The 16,711-nt window shown below is 34.7% G+C and overlaps 1 protein-coding gene across 1 annotated transcript; it reads left to right on the top strand.

Moving 5' to 3' along the window:
* The first annotated feature begins 7,282 nt into the window (after window positions 1-7,282).
* On the top strand, window positions 7,283-9,558 carry LOC121425862 (protein dimmed-like). The gene is made up of 3 exons (XM_041621943.1): window positions 7,283-7,881; window positions 8,709-8,926; window positions 9,418-9,558. The coding sequence occupies exons 1-3, from the start codon at window positions 7,287-7,289 to the stop codon at window positions 9,556-9,558; spliced, it is 954 nt and encodes a 317-aa protein (XP_041477877.1). The 5' UTR covers window positions 7,283-7,286.
* The last annotated feature ends 7,153 nt before the right edge of the window (window positions 9,559-16,711 follow it).

Here is a 16,711-nt window from a genome sequence, read left to right as displayed (position 1 = left end):
GACTTGTCGGATAAAACGTCCGACAAGTCCTTTCATGAAACGCTCCCCTGACAAGCAGAGTAGACATGCTGAATGCAAATTTTAAAAAAAGAGTGCCATTTTCCATTGTTCCAATAAGAACACATTTTGACCGGTACCTCTGGGACTGCTGAAAGCACCCATTAGCCACTGGAAAGGTGCTTTTGTTGTTAGGCAAACAAAAACATTTTTTAAAAAGGTGGTCACATGATGAGATCTGGCCAATCAAATGATTAGGATCGATACCACCATTTCATAATATATTATAAACCAAATCATGCTTGATTATGTTTTTGGGGAAAGCTATCTCCCATTAAGATTAAAATGTGTGCAATATACCCCATACTGCAACTCAAAATAGATGGTCTGCTTGTATTTTTGTATGCAACCTAGTTTTTACTTCATCTCTCTTAGTTGTCAATTGTAATTCTCTGATGTATTGCTAAGATAAGTTGAGGTAGTCATTCAAACTGAAGTTGTAAAATGCTGTTTGTGTAAAAGTCATGACCAAAATGATAATTTTGAGTTCTGTATAATATGGCAACAAACTTGCCATGGTAGAAATTATGTTGTGAAGTCCACTATCCAATAATTTTTTTTTACAAATGCTTTTACTCATATTCTGTGCATAGAAACTGGTAATATTTTCAGCTTAACGAAATAAGCTATAAAGTTTTAGTAAAGTGAGGTATGACCTCGGTGTTTGTCTTTTTTTACTACTCCTGTAGTTTTTTTGCAGTAAAATAATGATAATAATAATTATTATCATTTAAAGCACTTAATTAGTTTATCATAATTTATCATAATTACTATAGATTTATATTTTCTATTTTTATAAGAACTCACTATCACTTTTTTGACCTTCTAATGTTGAAAGAATGTTTTATTCCACGTTTGTTGACTGAATTTTAAAAGGGAATGTTTGCTTGGTCCAGGCCAGATGAGATGTTTCTCAACAAAAGATAAAGATGATTATGAATCTTGTGTCGGTGCACCTACAAGTTGAAAAACATGTTAAAACATGTTAAAATTCAGATTTTCATGATGCTAGATGAACATAAATAGGTATTATGTTAGGCTATCCAACGTTATTCATAACATATTTACATGGCATCCTTTTACAGTCATACTACGTTTATGAGGATTATTAATGATATCATGAAAGTGAAAACTATATGTCTGATATATCTACACCTTCTAGCCATATAAATTAGATGACGGTCTCAAACAAACATAAAGGCAATATTTGGCGTATTACATATATTAAGCTAGCAGTTTGATAAAGCTGGAATGTCTTTTTAAATATATGAACAATTAGATTGATATGTATTTTTTATATTTGTATAAAGTTTAGTTTTATATTATGAAATACAAGCAATACACTAGTAGTTTGTTACGGCGAGTGCTTGCGCCTAAGAATAAATTAGTCCACAGTACTATCAATGTGATGGATTCGTGTGTGTTTTAAACTTTAATTATTTATTCATTTATTATTATTTCTTTTTTTTTTGTGTGTGGGGGGCTATTTTGGTAACTGATTAATTTATTGGTAGATTAATTCATTGATAGATTGATTTTTCAATTGCATATTGATTGCTAGACGATTTGATTTTTGTAATGATTACTGAATTGACTGATTGTTTGTTTGATTGATTGATTGATGGATGGACAAATTTATGGATTGACTGATGATTGATTGTAATTTTTATTGATCGACTAATAACATGATTGACTCATTGACTGATCGATTGACTGATTGATTGATTGATTGACTGACTAATTGGTTGATTGATTGATGGATGGTTGCTTGGGTTATAGTTGTTTGATTGTTGATTGATGAACTGATTGACTGATAACCTAATGGATGGTTGCTTTATTATTATTATTCATTTATATATATATTCATATTGTTATTATCATTTATTATATATATATATATATATATTTATATATTTTTTTTTTTGGGGGGGTCTCCTGAACATCAATTGATTGTCAGTTAATTAGCAGATTGATTGGATTTTTGAATCGCTGAATGTGTTTATTAATTGATCGAATCTGGCGACTGATTGAATGGCTGACACTACCATCCTTAAGTGGTGTCAAATGGTAGTGAACGAGTGTAATACTCCAGGTGTAACTCTTCTGGATTCCCAGCGTAACGCAGTCGTTTCGAAGTCGTAGTTTTGCTGGAGAACGAGACTGCGATGGGAGGATTTGTAAATTGATTGGCTATTTGATTCGTGTACACCGTGACTGTTAAGAATAAAACCGTAAAACTGATTACTGGCAGCTGGGACTCATAAACAGTATGAATTGTAAAATTACGATGGGCTGTAAAATGCACCCAAAAAATCTATAACACCCTCCCCACCATCTTAACATTCATTTAACCTGAAAATTGCCGTTAATTTACATATACGAAAACAAGATAGTTCGTTGAAATTTCTTTTTACAAATATTATTACTTTGTTTTACATGTATTTAGCTTGTAATTCTACATTATAGGCCTATCGTTTGGTTTGTTGAAGTACGACATCGTCTGTTTAAAAAATACTATTTTTATTTGTAAAATTACTAGTATTTTTAACAGTGCAGGATAATTGTTTGGCCGATGGACGGAAGGGTTGAACAGGATCACAATATTGAAAAGCTTAATTATTACTATGATGCATTCATTGCATTGCATATATGATGATTTGCCAATTTATGAGGAATGTCGTTTATTATTTTATGGTTATGAATGGAAATATCTGTTTTAGAGGGCTTAGATCAGAAATTGACACTTTTTGATCAAAATGACAAGGAGTTCACAAATATTAAAAAAATATATATATTTTGGGGGCCACGAATGCTCACTTTTTTCCGACTTCATGTGTGTTTACCCTAATCAGGTGTTTCGAGGGATTTGGGGACAGTTAAGGTTCAATTTTGAAAATTCACAAATGACAAGAGTTTTTATTAAAATATCACATAAATGACTGTTCTTCATTTAAAGACTATGATTCCAATTCCTACTTTCTCATTTAGAATGGTTGCTACCCGCCCACATCCCATTTGGAACTTAGATAGGTCTTGGATATGAGCAGTCTATATAACATTGAAAAATGACAATATTTGTTACAGTTACGCTGCAGTACGCTACTTGTTAAACTTTTGTTTTGTTTTTTTGTTAAGAAAATCGTCATTGTTCAATGAAAAGTTTCAAAAAGGATTTGACAAGGGACTTTGTTGTTAAAGAGTTATGTATGATCAAAAGTCGTGCTTATAGAACCTCGATCGTAAAAGGGAGAAAAATAAAACTGAACATGCGACGGGCTGCTTTTGTTTCAAATCCATTAACTTTTCGCACGTAAACGTTGCTAACCGTCTGTTTGTGTTAGCCCTTCACGGCGCGCGAAGGGGGCGGGGAAAACAATTGTAAGATTATTCTTCAAAGGGGGCATGTTTACTTTAAGTCTAGCGTGTGGTCCCGTCAGATTTATGAAAAGGAAAGGAAATGAACGTTTATTTCTTTTATTAAGATTATGTCGTTCTGTGCAAAGTTTTCAACAAGCACCTTATATTGATTGCACTGGTGGCAACAAGTGCGTATCGAAAACACCTTTGTAAAAATCTCAATAATCAATGAATGAAAAAAATATTACTCGGTGATGGCGCTACAAGGGGGGAAGGGTGTGCAAAAGATGATTAGTCATTATGATTTACAAAAAAAAAATAGGGGAAAAGAAATAAGAGCAAGGAAGAAATTAAAGGGGAATGAAACCTTTGGAACAAGTAGGCTTATGTCGAAACTGAAAAATCAAAGAATAACAGCAAAGAAAGTTTGAGAAAAATCGGAAAAATAATGAGAAAGTTATGAGAATTTGAATATTGCAATCACTAATGCTTTGGATATCCTCCAATTGGCAATGCAACAAGGATGTGTGATGTCACATGTGAACAACTTTCACGTTGATGGACTATAAAATACCCTCAAAATTTCTCTATTTGCTTTTTCTTATGGAGATACAAACTCTTTATCCATGATGCATTCTTTAAAAATCTGTATTAGATGCCCTCCAAGAACACATGATCTTCTGATAGATGTGATAAAAGAGGCAATTAAAGTGAATTATACTAAAGTAATGGGGAGAGTTGTTCACAAGTGACATCATATCTTTGTCGCATTGCCAATTTGAGGGTTTCCATAGCATTAGTGATTGCAGTATTCGAATGCTTATATCTTTCTCATTATTTGTCCGATTTTCTCAAATTTTCGTTGATCCGGTTCTTTGATTTTTCTGTTTTTCACACATTCAATCTATCTTGTCCCATAGGTTTCATTCTCCTTTAAATATAGAAGCGTTACCGATGTTAATCTAGAAGAAAACGACGTCATCGAGCAATAATAATTCCCTGGTTTGCCAAAAGTTACATCAAATAATTGTAATGAACATGTTTCGTTAGTACTGAACACTGAACACAGTGATTTGTGAATCAAAGTAAGAAGCTCTGATCGCAGGAAGTTTTTTGGCAAAAGAAAAAAAATACATTCAACACAAATTATGTTGACCAAACCACGAATGAAAATAAGCATAGTCATTTTACAAAAGAAACATCTTAGAAACACTTTTCGGAAACATCTTATTCCCAATTTATGTAAAAACTCAATTAATAAATTTCATGGAAACCAGATGAGTTTCCACCATAAATAGATGGAATTAATGTAAGAATAGAATGTAATGATAACTAAAAATCGACAATGCGTCTTTGGTGAGAATTTTCTTCAGAAAAAAAGCTTGTTTGATTTGCTATAATTACGTAAAGCCAATTGAACAAAATAAAGAATTAAAATATTGAGAAAACTCTTAAAGCCACAACAAAAAAGTTAATTTGTGATAGAATGAACCAACTAAAAAAGGTAATTTCGTGCCTCATCGTTCTCTATCGTAAGGAACTGACGAATAAAAATCTCGCCAAATGTTACCGAAGTCACCATGAGCAAGTCCGAATCGCAACATAAAGCAAAAAAAGACGAAATTAAACAATGCTGACTGTTTACAGAACGTGCTAATATTGACAAGGAAGGTATCAGGATTATAGGTATGCACCAAGTAAATTTATTCTTGCGATACCACAATCTGGAATTGTTTTTTGAGGAATGGGAGAGACAAAGCTCGCGTGGATGAAGCAATTAGCACGAGCGTGTAACAGGTGGGTGGTTAGTCGCGTGTCGGATAGGACGTAAAGCCAGTGCTGGGAAGTGAAGAAAATATGAGGGAAAAATAAGGGGAGGGATCAAGGGCGGGCATATAGGCGGCGGAAGCAGGTCCCCCCTAACATTGAGGAGGGGGGACGGCCCCCCTAATTTTTTTGTTGATTGCCTTTTTTTTACTTGTCAATTTTTTTTACCTGTGTCGATCACAAAATTTCAGGTGGACCCCCCTAAATTTTTGGCTTCCGCCGCCAATGAGGGTGGGGTGAGGAGAAAGAGTGATGTATGTGAGCCGTTTATCTATCAAAAAATATTATCATCATTATCTATACTCTTGTTGTTTTATTTAATTTTGCTGGGGTTGGATGAGATGGGAGGGGGTTAAAACCCTACACAAGACCCAACCGCGTCACCTCAAATAAAGAAAAACAATATTCAGGAGAAATGCGATTCGGCATCAGTATGCTCACACTCGACTCATTGGTCGAGTAAATATAATAAGAAAGAAAAGAAATGGAAAATATGAGACAAGACATGAGGATACAGGGATGCAGAGAGAGAGGAAAAAAATGAAGACTTGGGGTTTTGAAGAAGAAGAAGAAAAGGAAGAAGAAGAACAAGAAAAGGGAAAAGGAGGAGAAGACAGAGGAGAAAAAGAAGAAGATGATGATAAAAAAGAGACGAAGATGAAAAATTAAGACACTAATAGTAAGAGAAGAAAATAAAAAAGAAGAATAGAAATGAGAATATCAGAATATCTACTTTAATAACATGATTCATAAGGAGGATGAGTTGGATATTTTCGACGACTCCCCAACTTTGAACTATTTAAAAGAAGAAGAAAAAAAATGTCTCCGTTGGAAGACGCGTGTGTTTACGTGTGTTTGGATGCAATGAAAAGCAGGGAAGGATTAAAAAGAAAAGTTAGAATAGGCGCTAAAAGGGTGTCTCTTACTTATCTTTACAAATACCAGAACTACTTCAATATCTAAAGGGTACTCCAGTTGAAGCATTTAAGTGGCAATCGTTTAAATAAAAATGACCACTTTCAAACGCCAATGGCCACGCGAGTCAAGTGTTTAAGCTCTGTCAATCCACTTGTTGGGCAAACAACAAAAGTGAGAGTATTTTCCGATCAAATATACTAATGTAGACCAACCTCTTGGCTTTACATCCAAGAATTCCCTTAATTACACATTGTATCAATATAATGTGGAAGGCGTTTATTGGAGGAAGGGGTGCTTGGTGATATTCTGACGTCCAGGAACTTTTGTATTGATCTTTTGAAAGTTATTTTGCAGTCCCTAAAAAGTAAGGTTTATATTTCATTCTTAACAAAATGTGGTTTTAATTTTTTCACACCATTATTGTAATGTTATGTGACTGTTGGATTCTATGAATGGGAACGTTGAATTTGTTTACCACAAGAAGAAACACCACCAAAATATTGCCTGAAAGCTAGACTATAATTTGGTTGAAAGGGCGTGGCCAAAAGTGTTCTTTTTCATTCAGAGACTTTAAAAAGCGAAAGTTAGTATCAAATTTTAAAATGACTAAAAGTTTGTGATCTCAAAAAAGACAACTTTGTTTTATGGACATAAATCGTATTTACGTCCCTTTTCGTCTATGCTTAACAATTATTGGGGTTCATTTAAGTTGCTATAAATACCGGGAGCCTTCAATCTTATCAACTTGTCGATCGGATGTGTTCCATTTTCATTACTGTGGACCCCTTTAGTATTGAGGGAAAATAAAGGATTCTGAAGAAAAAATCAAATTGCCTGGAATTCAGTCTTCTTGTTTTTCACAACTGTAGCTACTGTTCGTCATAACTTAAACCATTGACAATCCGAAGAGAGAAAGCAACCTAGTATTCAAATTTCTCTTCAATTTCATCACCAATGATGCTTGCCATTTCTTGAGATATTTTAGTCGGTGTTGTGTTTTGAGAATTCGTTTGCGAAACGCCTTTTCAGTTGTTTTATATCGGTGACTCTGATTAAAAAAACAAACCTTCAAATAAAATGACACTGTGAATGAAAATATATATCAAATAAACATTTTAGCTGATACCATGCAAGAACAAATCATCGAAAATACTTTCAGCTCTTTGACAATGGATACAATATCATCCGGCGATAGCAATGATAGCAGCTTCGCATCACCATCGACATCGCCACCTACATACGCCGAGCTCACACCCGCGGTCAATTACGGTTTCGACCACTGCAATATCAGTTACGATCACGGCAACATAACTACCAACAATAACAGCAAAATAGGTTACGAAGACGGCAACGGTCATCATCAATATGATCACGTTCCACTGAGCACCGCGCACCTCCTCGACATCCTATCGACGGCGGACGTCGGCGATGACGGAGATTTCAGAACTGACAACGGCGAGGAGCTCGACGAGGGCAGCGAACTGGCGGCATATCTCTTCCAGAACTCGGAATGGGTAACGAATAACCAGACTTTAAATATTCCAAATAATCAAACTAATCATCAGTATTTTCCGACATTGAGTGACACACCACAATTTCAGAGTTGTTGCCAGAATGGTCCGTCAGGCTATTCGTCGTTCAGTAACGGCTATTCTCATTCGGACACCCAGACCTTGCCAAATGTTCCATATTTCGGACATAACGACTACCAACATCCACAAGGTGAGTTCTAAATTGATTAAATATGTCTATCATTAAAAAGAAAGGGAGTCCATCCTGCTGTATTGAATTTCAAGTCAGATTTTACAGAAAAATACATGTATAAAAATCGGACTTGGTTCTGGTCGCATCAATTCTTTTAAGAGGGATCATCCATAAGTTTTTTTTGAGAGGGTAATAGGTTAATCTTCTATGTTAACTAAACCTTTGAATAGAAATGCATGTCCAAGTCTCTTATCTTTGACAAAAAGACATTCGACAACAACTTATAGGTGGGCTCTTAATTATGCCTCTCATTACAATAAAGGGGGCGGCGGGGATGTCGACCCTGCCGTGGATTTTTTTCAAGAGAGATTTTATAGAATTACACAATATTTTAAAGTGATATATTCTCTAAAACATCCAGGTCGGTTTCACAGATGGGGGGGGGGGCTGTGATTGTGTGTTATGTCTAATGAAGAATATATGTATAACTGAGAAAAAAGGAATAAGCATAACGGCGTCTTGCCTCCCATCAAAATATTATCTTGGCAACGCACTTCAATATTTTTCCTTTGTTAGGGGAACCATCCCTCAATCCTTGAATCTTTTATAAAGATCTTAACGTTCAAACAGAAACATAAGGTTAATTGCTGATACACTATTGAACATGAATGGCCAGCAATTTTTCATCTTATGTCACGTTTACGTCAACAAAAATCTGGTCCCTACAACGATAATAAGTTGAGATTTTCAACACGTTTCTTATTTATTCTTTCGTCATTTTTATGTCTAGCAATCTTGTGAAAGTATATATTAGTCCGGAATTTCATGTATTCTTTATTTTGCAGTATCCACCCAAACGAACGGAACGTATCCAAATCAGGCTCAGTCGAACAGCGAGCACCGTCCACCTTTTCAAACACACATACTGCCGAGAACCAGAGCAAAGACAACCACGAAACCTCGACGTCGTGTCGTCACCGTCGCTCAGCGGAAAGCCGCCAACGTCCGAGAAAGACGGCGGATGTTTGGTCTTAACGACGCCTTTGATAAGCTTCGTAAAGAGGTGAGGTTATAAAGTTTCTCTTGTTGCCTTAGTATGCTGCAGCAGAGAATGAAAATTATATTGATGATTTGATGGTTGGGAAGCAGACTTAAAATTTTCACCTCAAAATTATTTGCAAAAAAAGAAAAAAAATCCTTGTAGGATCGGGGTCATCTTTTGCTATGGATTTTCTCAAAACTCATACATTAAAGAGCAAAATTAGTTGTAAATATTTACGCTTGGTGAAATTTCATTAAAATTAATGTATGTAATAGTGATCACATTGTTCTAGTAATTGCTGCCTTTTTCCGGACAAAAAACCCCAAAACAACCCTCCGGACAATACAACAACCGGGTATACTTTTCATTGAACGTATACCTTATTGACTGCATCACCAAATGTTTTCTTATTGTCTTTTTTAATGTAGGCCCTGGTTAATGTAAATGTATTGAGAATGATATTTGATGATGAATTCAATTCATTTAAATCATTTCTTTACCACCAATTCCAGGTGCCGAAGTTCAAGCACGAGAAGCGACTATCTCGAATCGAGACTCTACGACTAGCTATTCTCTACATCGGGTTCCTAAACGACATCGTCACACGAAAGAGCGTCAACCATGAAAGTGAAGTTGACAATGCCAGTGGTTAATCTGTGGTGATTAGGAAGGGGGGGGGGGTATCAAGATACAATTTACAATAAAAACGTCAACTTTGTTTGCGGAAGCAAAATGAACATTTTTTTAACGATGATAGAAAAAAAAACAGCGAGGTTTAACCTTAAAACAGTTTGTGAATCCACCCTTCATCATGTGTAGGTCAAGGGATCAACGAATTACCAAGGGGAGTGGTCACCTTAAAACTGTGTGGGTGTGTGCCTTTTTTGCTTTAAGTCCCCTTGAATATGAACTGAAGTCATCGGTCCCCTGGATTCTTACCTATCAGTTTCATGTATTGTAATTATTGGTCCTTCTGTTATTGCATTCAGTATTGTCAGGATTTTGATTGTGAATTTTTACATAGATTACGCTTTTGCTCACTGCTTGTGTCTTTAAAATATGTTTCAGTATTAAAGCATGGACGATAAATTATTAAAAAAAGAAAAAAATTATTGCATTTAGCTTTGAACTGATTGATGAGAGTATTAACGAAAAAAGTGAGTCGTGTGGGAGGAGTATGCATGTGAGAGCATATGCAGCGTTTCCTATTTTAATAAAACAAAAATATTCCCCCCCCCAAAAAAAAAACCCGAACATTTGCTGTCTGACATGTTTTCTGACCAATTTTATTGGCACTTTACTATGGTACCACTGGACAAGACGTCAGATAAGCCCTTTCATGAAACGCTATATCGTAAGAGAGAAATAGAGAGGGAGTGAAGAAAGAAAAGAGAAAAGGGGGCAAGCAAGTTAAGAGGAGTGTCAATATTTTATAATTTGAGAAGGGGGTAAAACTTTGGTAAATTCCAATTAATGGTTCGTCTATTTTCTAGATGAGATAAGTTGCAAAGCTCTAAAACTATCAAGGCTTGAGCACTTCATCAAGTGATGCCAACAAGGAGAAAATATGGGTCGGAGATACAAAGACTTTGAATATATCGTGAAAATTGCCGAATATTAAGTGTTTATTTTATCTTTCTCTATGTCCCACTTTCTGTCTTTAATTCAGTTGTCTTCCTTCTCCTTCTTACCACTACAGTCGTCTTAGAAAATCTCACCACACTCTCACTGTCCGTCTCTCTCCCTCCCCTTCCCCCTTTTCATATATTGCTCACCGCTCATCCTCCAGTCTCTCAAAGGCAACTTTGTCATAATCTATTTGCTGTCGACTCTCTCTATTCTCTTATTTCTTAATAGAAACTCCCAATGAATTATTAAAATTATTCATTTTATTCATTATAAAATCAAGAGATCAACAGGCATACATAAAATCTTGTTGAAGTTTGAAACTGATTAAAAAGAATCAGTATACTGTATATACGAGTACTGTGTAGCTAATCAAAATGCGTAGTTATATATATATTAATTTTACAATAAAACAAATTGTGTACATCTATAACAAAATAGCCTATCATGTTAATCCAATATATTCATCTAAAATCTACAATAAAAGTTTTGATAACCTTATCAACATGCAAGTTTATCAAATATAATAATTGACCAGCAACATAAGGCATATTCATGAAATTACTATGAATGATACATGAATTCTAGTATTTGATTAATTAATCTCAATGATTAGTTCTTTAAAATATTGAAAAAAAATCCTTCTTTTTCATTCATCACCTCTTTTTAAAGACCACAAAGAAGCTTAGCAACCAAGAGGTCCTATTGAAATGAAGGCAAACTAATGTCTTATGATCATATATCAATCATTACAGTGACACTCAAAGAGGGTGTTTAGCAGTAAGTCCTCTGGGTTCTTTCTTACAAGCATACATTTCTTCAAAAAATGTAAAGCAAATAAATATAACATTGCCGATATTTCACAAACTACACATAACTATTTGCACTTTTTAGTACTACTGCAAACGATACATTTGACACACTTCTTTGTGAGCTACAACTCAGGATACACAATACAAAGCTAAGATAAAAGGTTTATAAATTAATACAGAAAAGTTGAGTAGGGTCTTTGCATCATTGGCAAGAAAAATCACAAAGCTAAAGGAATCACTAGGAAAAAGCTTTGACCAACAATTGGCATTTCAGTAATAATGAGTGAATAAATTATTTGGAAGGCCAAATGGTTGGCCTTAAAAAGAGATGTAGACAGTAGCATATGCAGGATTTTTTTAAAGGTCTTCACCACCAATTTTGGGGCATTTTCTACCCCCCCAAAAAAAAGAAAGTGACAAGGCCACTCCAAAAAATCAAAATAAAAAAAATAAAAAAGGCTTCATAACAAATCTTATGTCATTTCATAAATAAAAAAAAATCTGTTAAAAAAAATGGGGGGGGGGGGGGAGTGGGTATCAACAAATTTTAAGGGGGGGGGGTGGGGTTTGATCCCCTGTAACCTCCCCCCCCCCCGTGTACACTACTGGATGTAGACTTTTGATAGGATTACAGAGAAATGTGATGATTAATATCAATTGCAATTACTCTCCCACTGAGCCACGATGCCTTGTGTTGTTGGTTTCCACAGCTGAGAGTGGATGGATCAATTGCAACTCTTTGTAACAAAGGCCCTAGTAATATTACCTGCAAACCAAAATCATCTTGACCTCGACTCGGCTGGACGACTCAATGATACGATTTCAGTGACAGAAATATTTCTAGCATTGACTATCAACCAAAAAATGAACCATCAATAATACACATTCCTTTGTGTAGTTCTATCTCTAAATAACCTCCATTAAAAAAAAACATTTAAGTACCATAGTCTAAAACTTTTCAGAGAAATTTGACAACAGAATAGCATGTATTTATTGTATTATTAGTGGAATCATATCTGTAGCCATTAGGCTGTGCAAACCTCTGCACATATTTCACATGTAAACTTTTGTTTGCCACACTCAATACTGGCCCAAAGTATTGTACACTCAGCAAAAAAAGTTCTTGGACACTTATAAAAGTTAAAATATTCCATATAGATATTTGATTAAAGGTAAACTATTGTATGTCATCATGACCAGACAATATTCCTCTTCCAGTATGGCATGACATTTTCATGTAAACAGTCATGCATGGGTGGTTATATGCTCTAAACAATAGCAATGTCAGTAAAAGAAAATTGCAAGAATGGATCAGTCAGTGCATGGCTGGTTTCAGGCATTAAACAATAGCAATGTCAGTAAAAGGAAATTGCAAGAAAATGATCATAGCCATTCTTTCAGTTGTGAAAGTTTATATGGCATAAATATCCAATAAACGATAGAAGCAAACTTAAAGTCGAATACCACTCTAAAAGAGAAGAGAAAGTAATCCAACTTGGATGCATCACTATTCCACTGGATTTTAGGTCAAAGTTAGTAAATGAATTTCAGATCCGATAGTTGGTGCAGTGACAAATCGCCTTCTCAACGCAAGCATCCTAGGTCGACCACTCCTAGGGCGGTCTCTGACTTCATCAGTAGCCAAATACCGCTGGTTCAAATTTGAAATTGTTGTTGGTGAAACTTGGAAATATCGAGCCACTAGTCTACATGACAGCCAAGAATGCATTCCTATTGCCCTTGCACGCTCTTGATTGGAAAGCTTCATCTTGAAAATGAGTGTCCAAATTATCCATCTCATTATGCATCTCATGATGCATCCCTAAGCATTTAATTCGAATGATAACCACCTATTGAAATTGTTAAATGTATGCCTACAGAATGGCCATGATCATTATCATTTGAGTGCTCCATTTCTTGCAATTTTCTTTTACTGACATTGCTATTGTTTAAAGCATTTAACCATCCATGCATGACTGCTCACATGGAAATGTCATGTCATACTGGAAGAGGAATATTGTCTGGTCATGTTGACATACAATAATTTGCCTTTAATCAAATATCTATATGGAATATTTTAACTTTTATAAGTGTCCAAGAACTTTTTTTGCTGAGTGTATATAAACTCAAAAGTGAGGCTAGGAAGAGAGGTAATGCTAACATGACTACCCAATTCTGTATTTCCCATATAATTTGTACGTGGAGCTCCAGAAGCGATGACCATGCAAAGAAAAAAAAATTGTACCACAGAATATGCATGATATTGGTTTTCTTATATGTCTCGGAATAATTTGAGTACATGTATCACAATGTTTATGTCAGAAATGAAAACAAAAACCACTACATATACATTGAAAACTTCTATATATAAAAAAGAAAACTAATGGAGAGATAAAAATAAATAGATTCAGGGTAAATAAGAACAAAATATAATTAATTTTACAATAAATTTGAAACTAAAATGTACGGTATTCAGAAATATCATGCCAAACTTGATGTATGTAAAGTCTGCAACGTCACACACAATTCATACATTTTCAAGGGCTTGGTCTATTATAACTTTAAGATGATACCAGATGATACTAGTTACATGTATGTCAGTATAATTCAAAGGTAACGATTTGAACAAACATTATCTTTAGGCTCAAAGGGCCCCGTCTTACAAAGAGTTACAATTGATCCGATCAATCCCAAATATATGGAAATCCATCATTGTCAAAATTTTTTCCTTAGGAAATTTGTTCAATGTCGATTGAAAACAAAGGGAAGCATATTGATTTATCAAGAAAGCAGTGAATGTATGAATATACGTCATTTCTAGAAAACAAACGTGTATTTTAGATGTTGATGTTGCTGGCTTTCCATAGTAATGATTGGATCAATCGCAACTCTTTGTAAGACGGGACTCCTGGGCCCTGTTCTACAAAGAGTTACGATTGATCCAATCAATTGCAACTATGGACGGCCAGCAACGTCAACATCTATTATGCATGTTTGTTAAAAATATTTTCTAGCTGTGATGTACATTCATGCATTCATTGTTTTCTTGAAAATTCACTGTGCTTCTTTTTGCATAAAAAGGACATTGTGCAAATTTTTTGTAGAAAAAAATTATGACCCTGATGGATTTCCATAGAATTACGATTGATCTGATCAATCATAATTCTTTGTACAACAGGGCCCTGGTCAAAAGTCCAAGCAGTGTCTTTCTAACAGGCAACCCACAAGCGGCCTTGCATCAGCAATCCTCACATTGCATCATAGACAAAATGATGAGGAATGCAAGAAAGCCGCTATGAAAAGATGCATAATGCCTTCATTGCAGTATTCCTGTCAAAAGACATGTCACAGATTTTGACAAGATGCCTTAATTTAGCACACATTGGAGAAAGAATATCCTATAATCATAACATTTCAAAATAAAATCTCTTTTATCCTGTTACAATGCAAGGTTCCAAAATATCACAAGAAAGAATATCCTATAATCATAACATTTCAAAATAAAATCTCTTTTATCCTGTTACAATGCAAGGTTCCAAAATATCACAAGAAAGAATATCCTATAATCATAACATTTCAAAATAAAATCTCTTTTATCCTGTTACAATGCAAGGTTAACAAATATCACAAGAAAGAATATCCTATAATCATAATGGTTCAAAATAAAATCTCTTTTATCCTATTACAATGCAAGGTTCCAAAATTGAAGAAAGACTAGTATAATTAGAAAAAAAAAAACACCAAATGCATTAATTAGTTTTACAATATCAATTAGTTTTACAACATTAATTAGTTTTACAACATATCACAGGAAGTGGCGGACCGTGACCCAGAGGAGACAATGATTGGAGGGGCACTGTATTGTTTGTGAACAATGCTGTGCCCCTCCAATGCTTTGTCTCCTCCGGGTCACGGTCTGCCACTGATCACAGGAATGATTTGCATAGACAATTAGGTATAGTTTGTTGGTCCAAACACATCAATTTGTGCAATGATTGAAATTTGATTGGAATTGTATGTGTGCATACATGTACATCATTCATAACATTTGAAATTACAAAATTAAGCAAGGTGGTCAATTGTTTTCACATGCATGTAACGTAATTGGGGGAAAAAATAACAAAAGAAAACGTACTTGTAATTACTGTGGTACATGTAGATATCATTGGCACATGTATTGCACTTCATAAACTTTACTCACATACATGCAGAAGGCAGTCGTTAATTTTCAATGTTGATTAACACAAATAGAACAAATCATTGAGCGCACTTGTAGGAATTACACACACAAGGTACTATTGGTACAGTTCCAACATGCCCAAGGCATAGCCAAGGGTGTCTGGACTGTTTCAATGTAAACAAATGTGTGTAGTTATTCTAATGCTCTAACACAATGATGTGTATAAAACTAATGTTCTAAAAGATAGCAATGAAGATCCTTCATATTTGATAAGCCATCCTCCTTTAAATATGATCACAGTCATAAGAACTAGCCAATTTTAATAGTCATTACCAAATTCTCCTGTTATCTACAATAAATGACTGGCTGTGTGATAGGTTTAGGTCAATCAATTGATTAAGATCCATATCACCATTTAAAAGTCAATAACAGATTAAAGATAAAAATCAAATTATTTAATTATTCAATAAATCAAATGCAAATGTCATACTCTCCTAATTCTTATCAAATAAAATCCCTCAATTACATGTATACATAATCCTTGTACAGTCACAAATCTTTTCTTACACACTGCTTTTTGGAATGTCTGCTTAAGTACATCTTATTCATAAATAATTCCATGTCCATGGTATATGAAAGAGTTGTTTTCATGTCCAAATATGGATAAAAAATATTACCATCTTTTATGTACAATGTAAAGACACACCTCTCAGCTGTTTCAACGAAATACCATTATCAATATTCCGCTTGATATACCCGAACTAGTTATTTAAGCCTTTTTCATATTAAATCATTGCATGATTACATATACACACTCCGCACCCTGAGGAGCATTCCGATAAGAGTTTCCAAACTCAAATGCTAATTAAAATACATCGGCACTTGTGGATTGATGCCCTGCCAAAGGACATAAGGCCATGATGGGACTCAAACACATGACCCTCTGATTAAAACGCAAGTGTCAGAACCACTAAACCATGGCACTTCCAGAATCGATAAGGCATTGAGTAGTAAAAGATTCGCATAGCTACCATTCAACTGAATGATATTTTAAGAAAAATAAAATAGAAATACATGTAAATATATTCATTCATCTCTTATAGGGAAGTTAATTCAACACATTGATTAAAAAGAGAGCAGAACAAAAAATAGAGAGTTAAAATAACTCTAGGTTGTTCCAAGGGAGTA

The sequence above is a fragment of the Lytechinus variegatus genome, chromosome 13, assembly GCF_018143015.1.
Source record: "Lytechinus variegatus isolate NC3 chromosome 13, Lvar_3.0, whole genome shotgun sequence".
NCBI lineage: Eukaryota > Metazoa > Echinodermata > Echinoidea > Temnopleuroida > Toxopneustidae > Lytechinus > Lytechinus variegatus.
This window is presented reverse-complemented; position numbering and strand designations above follow the sequence as displayed.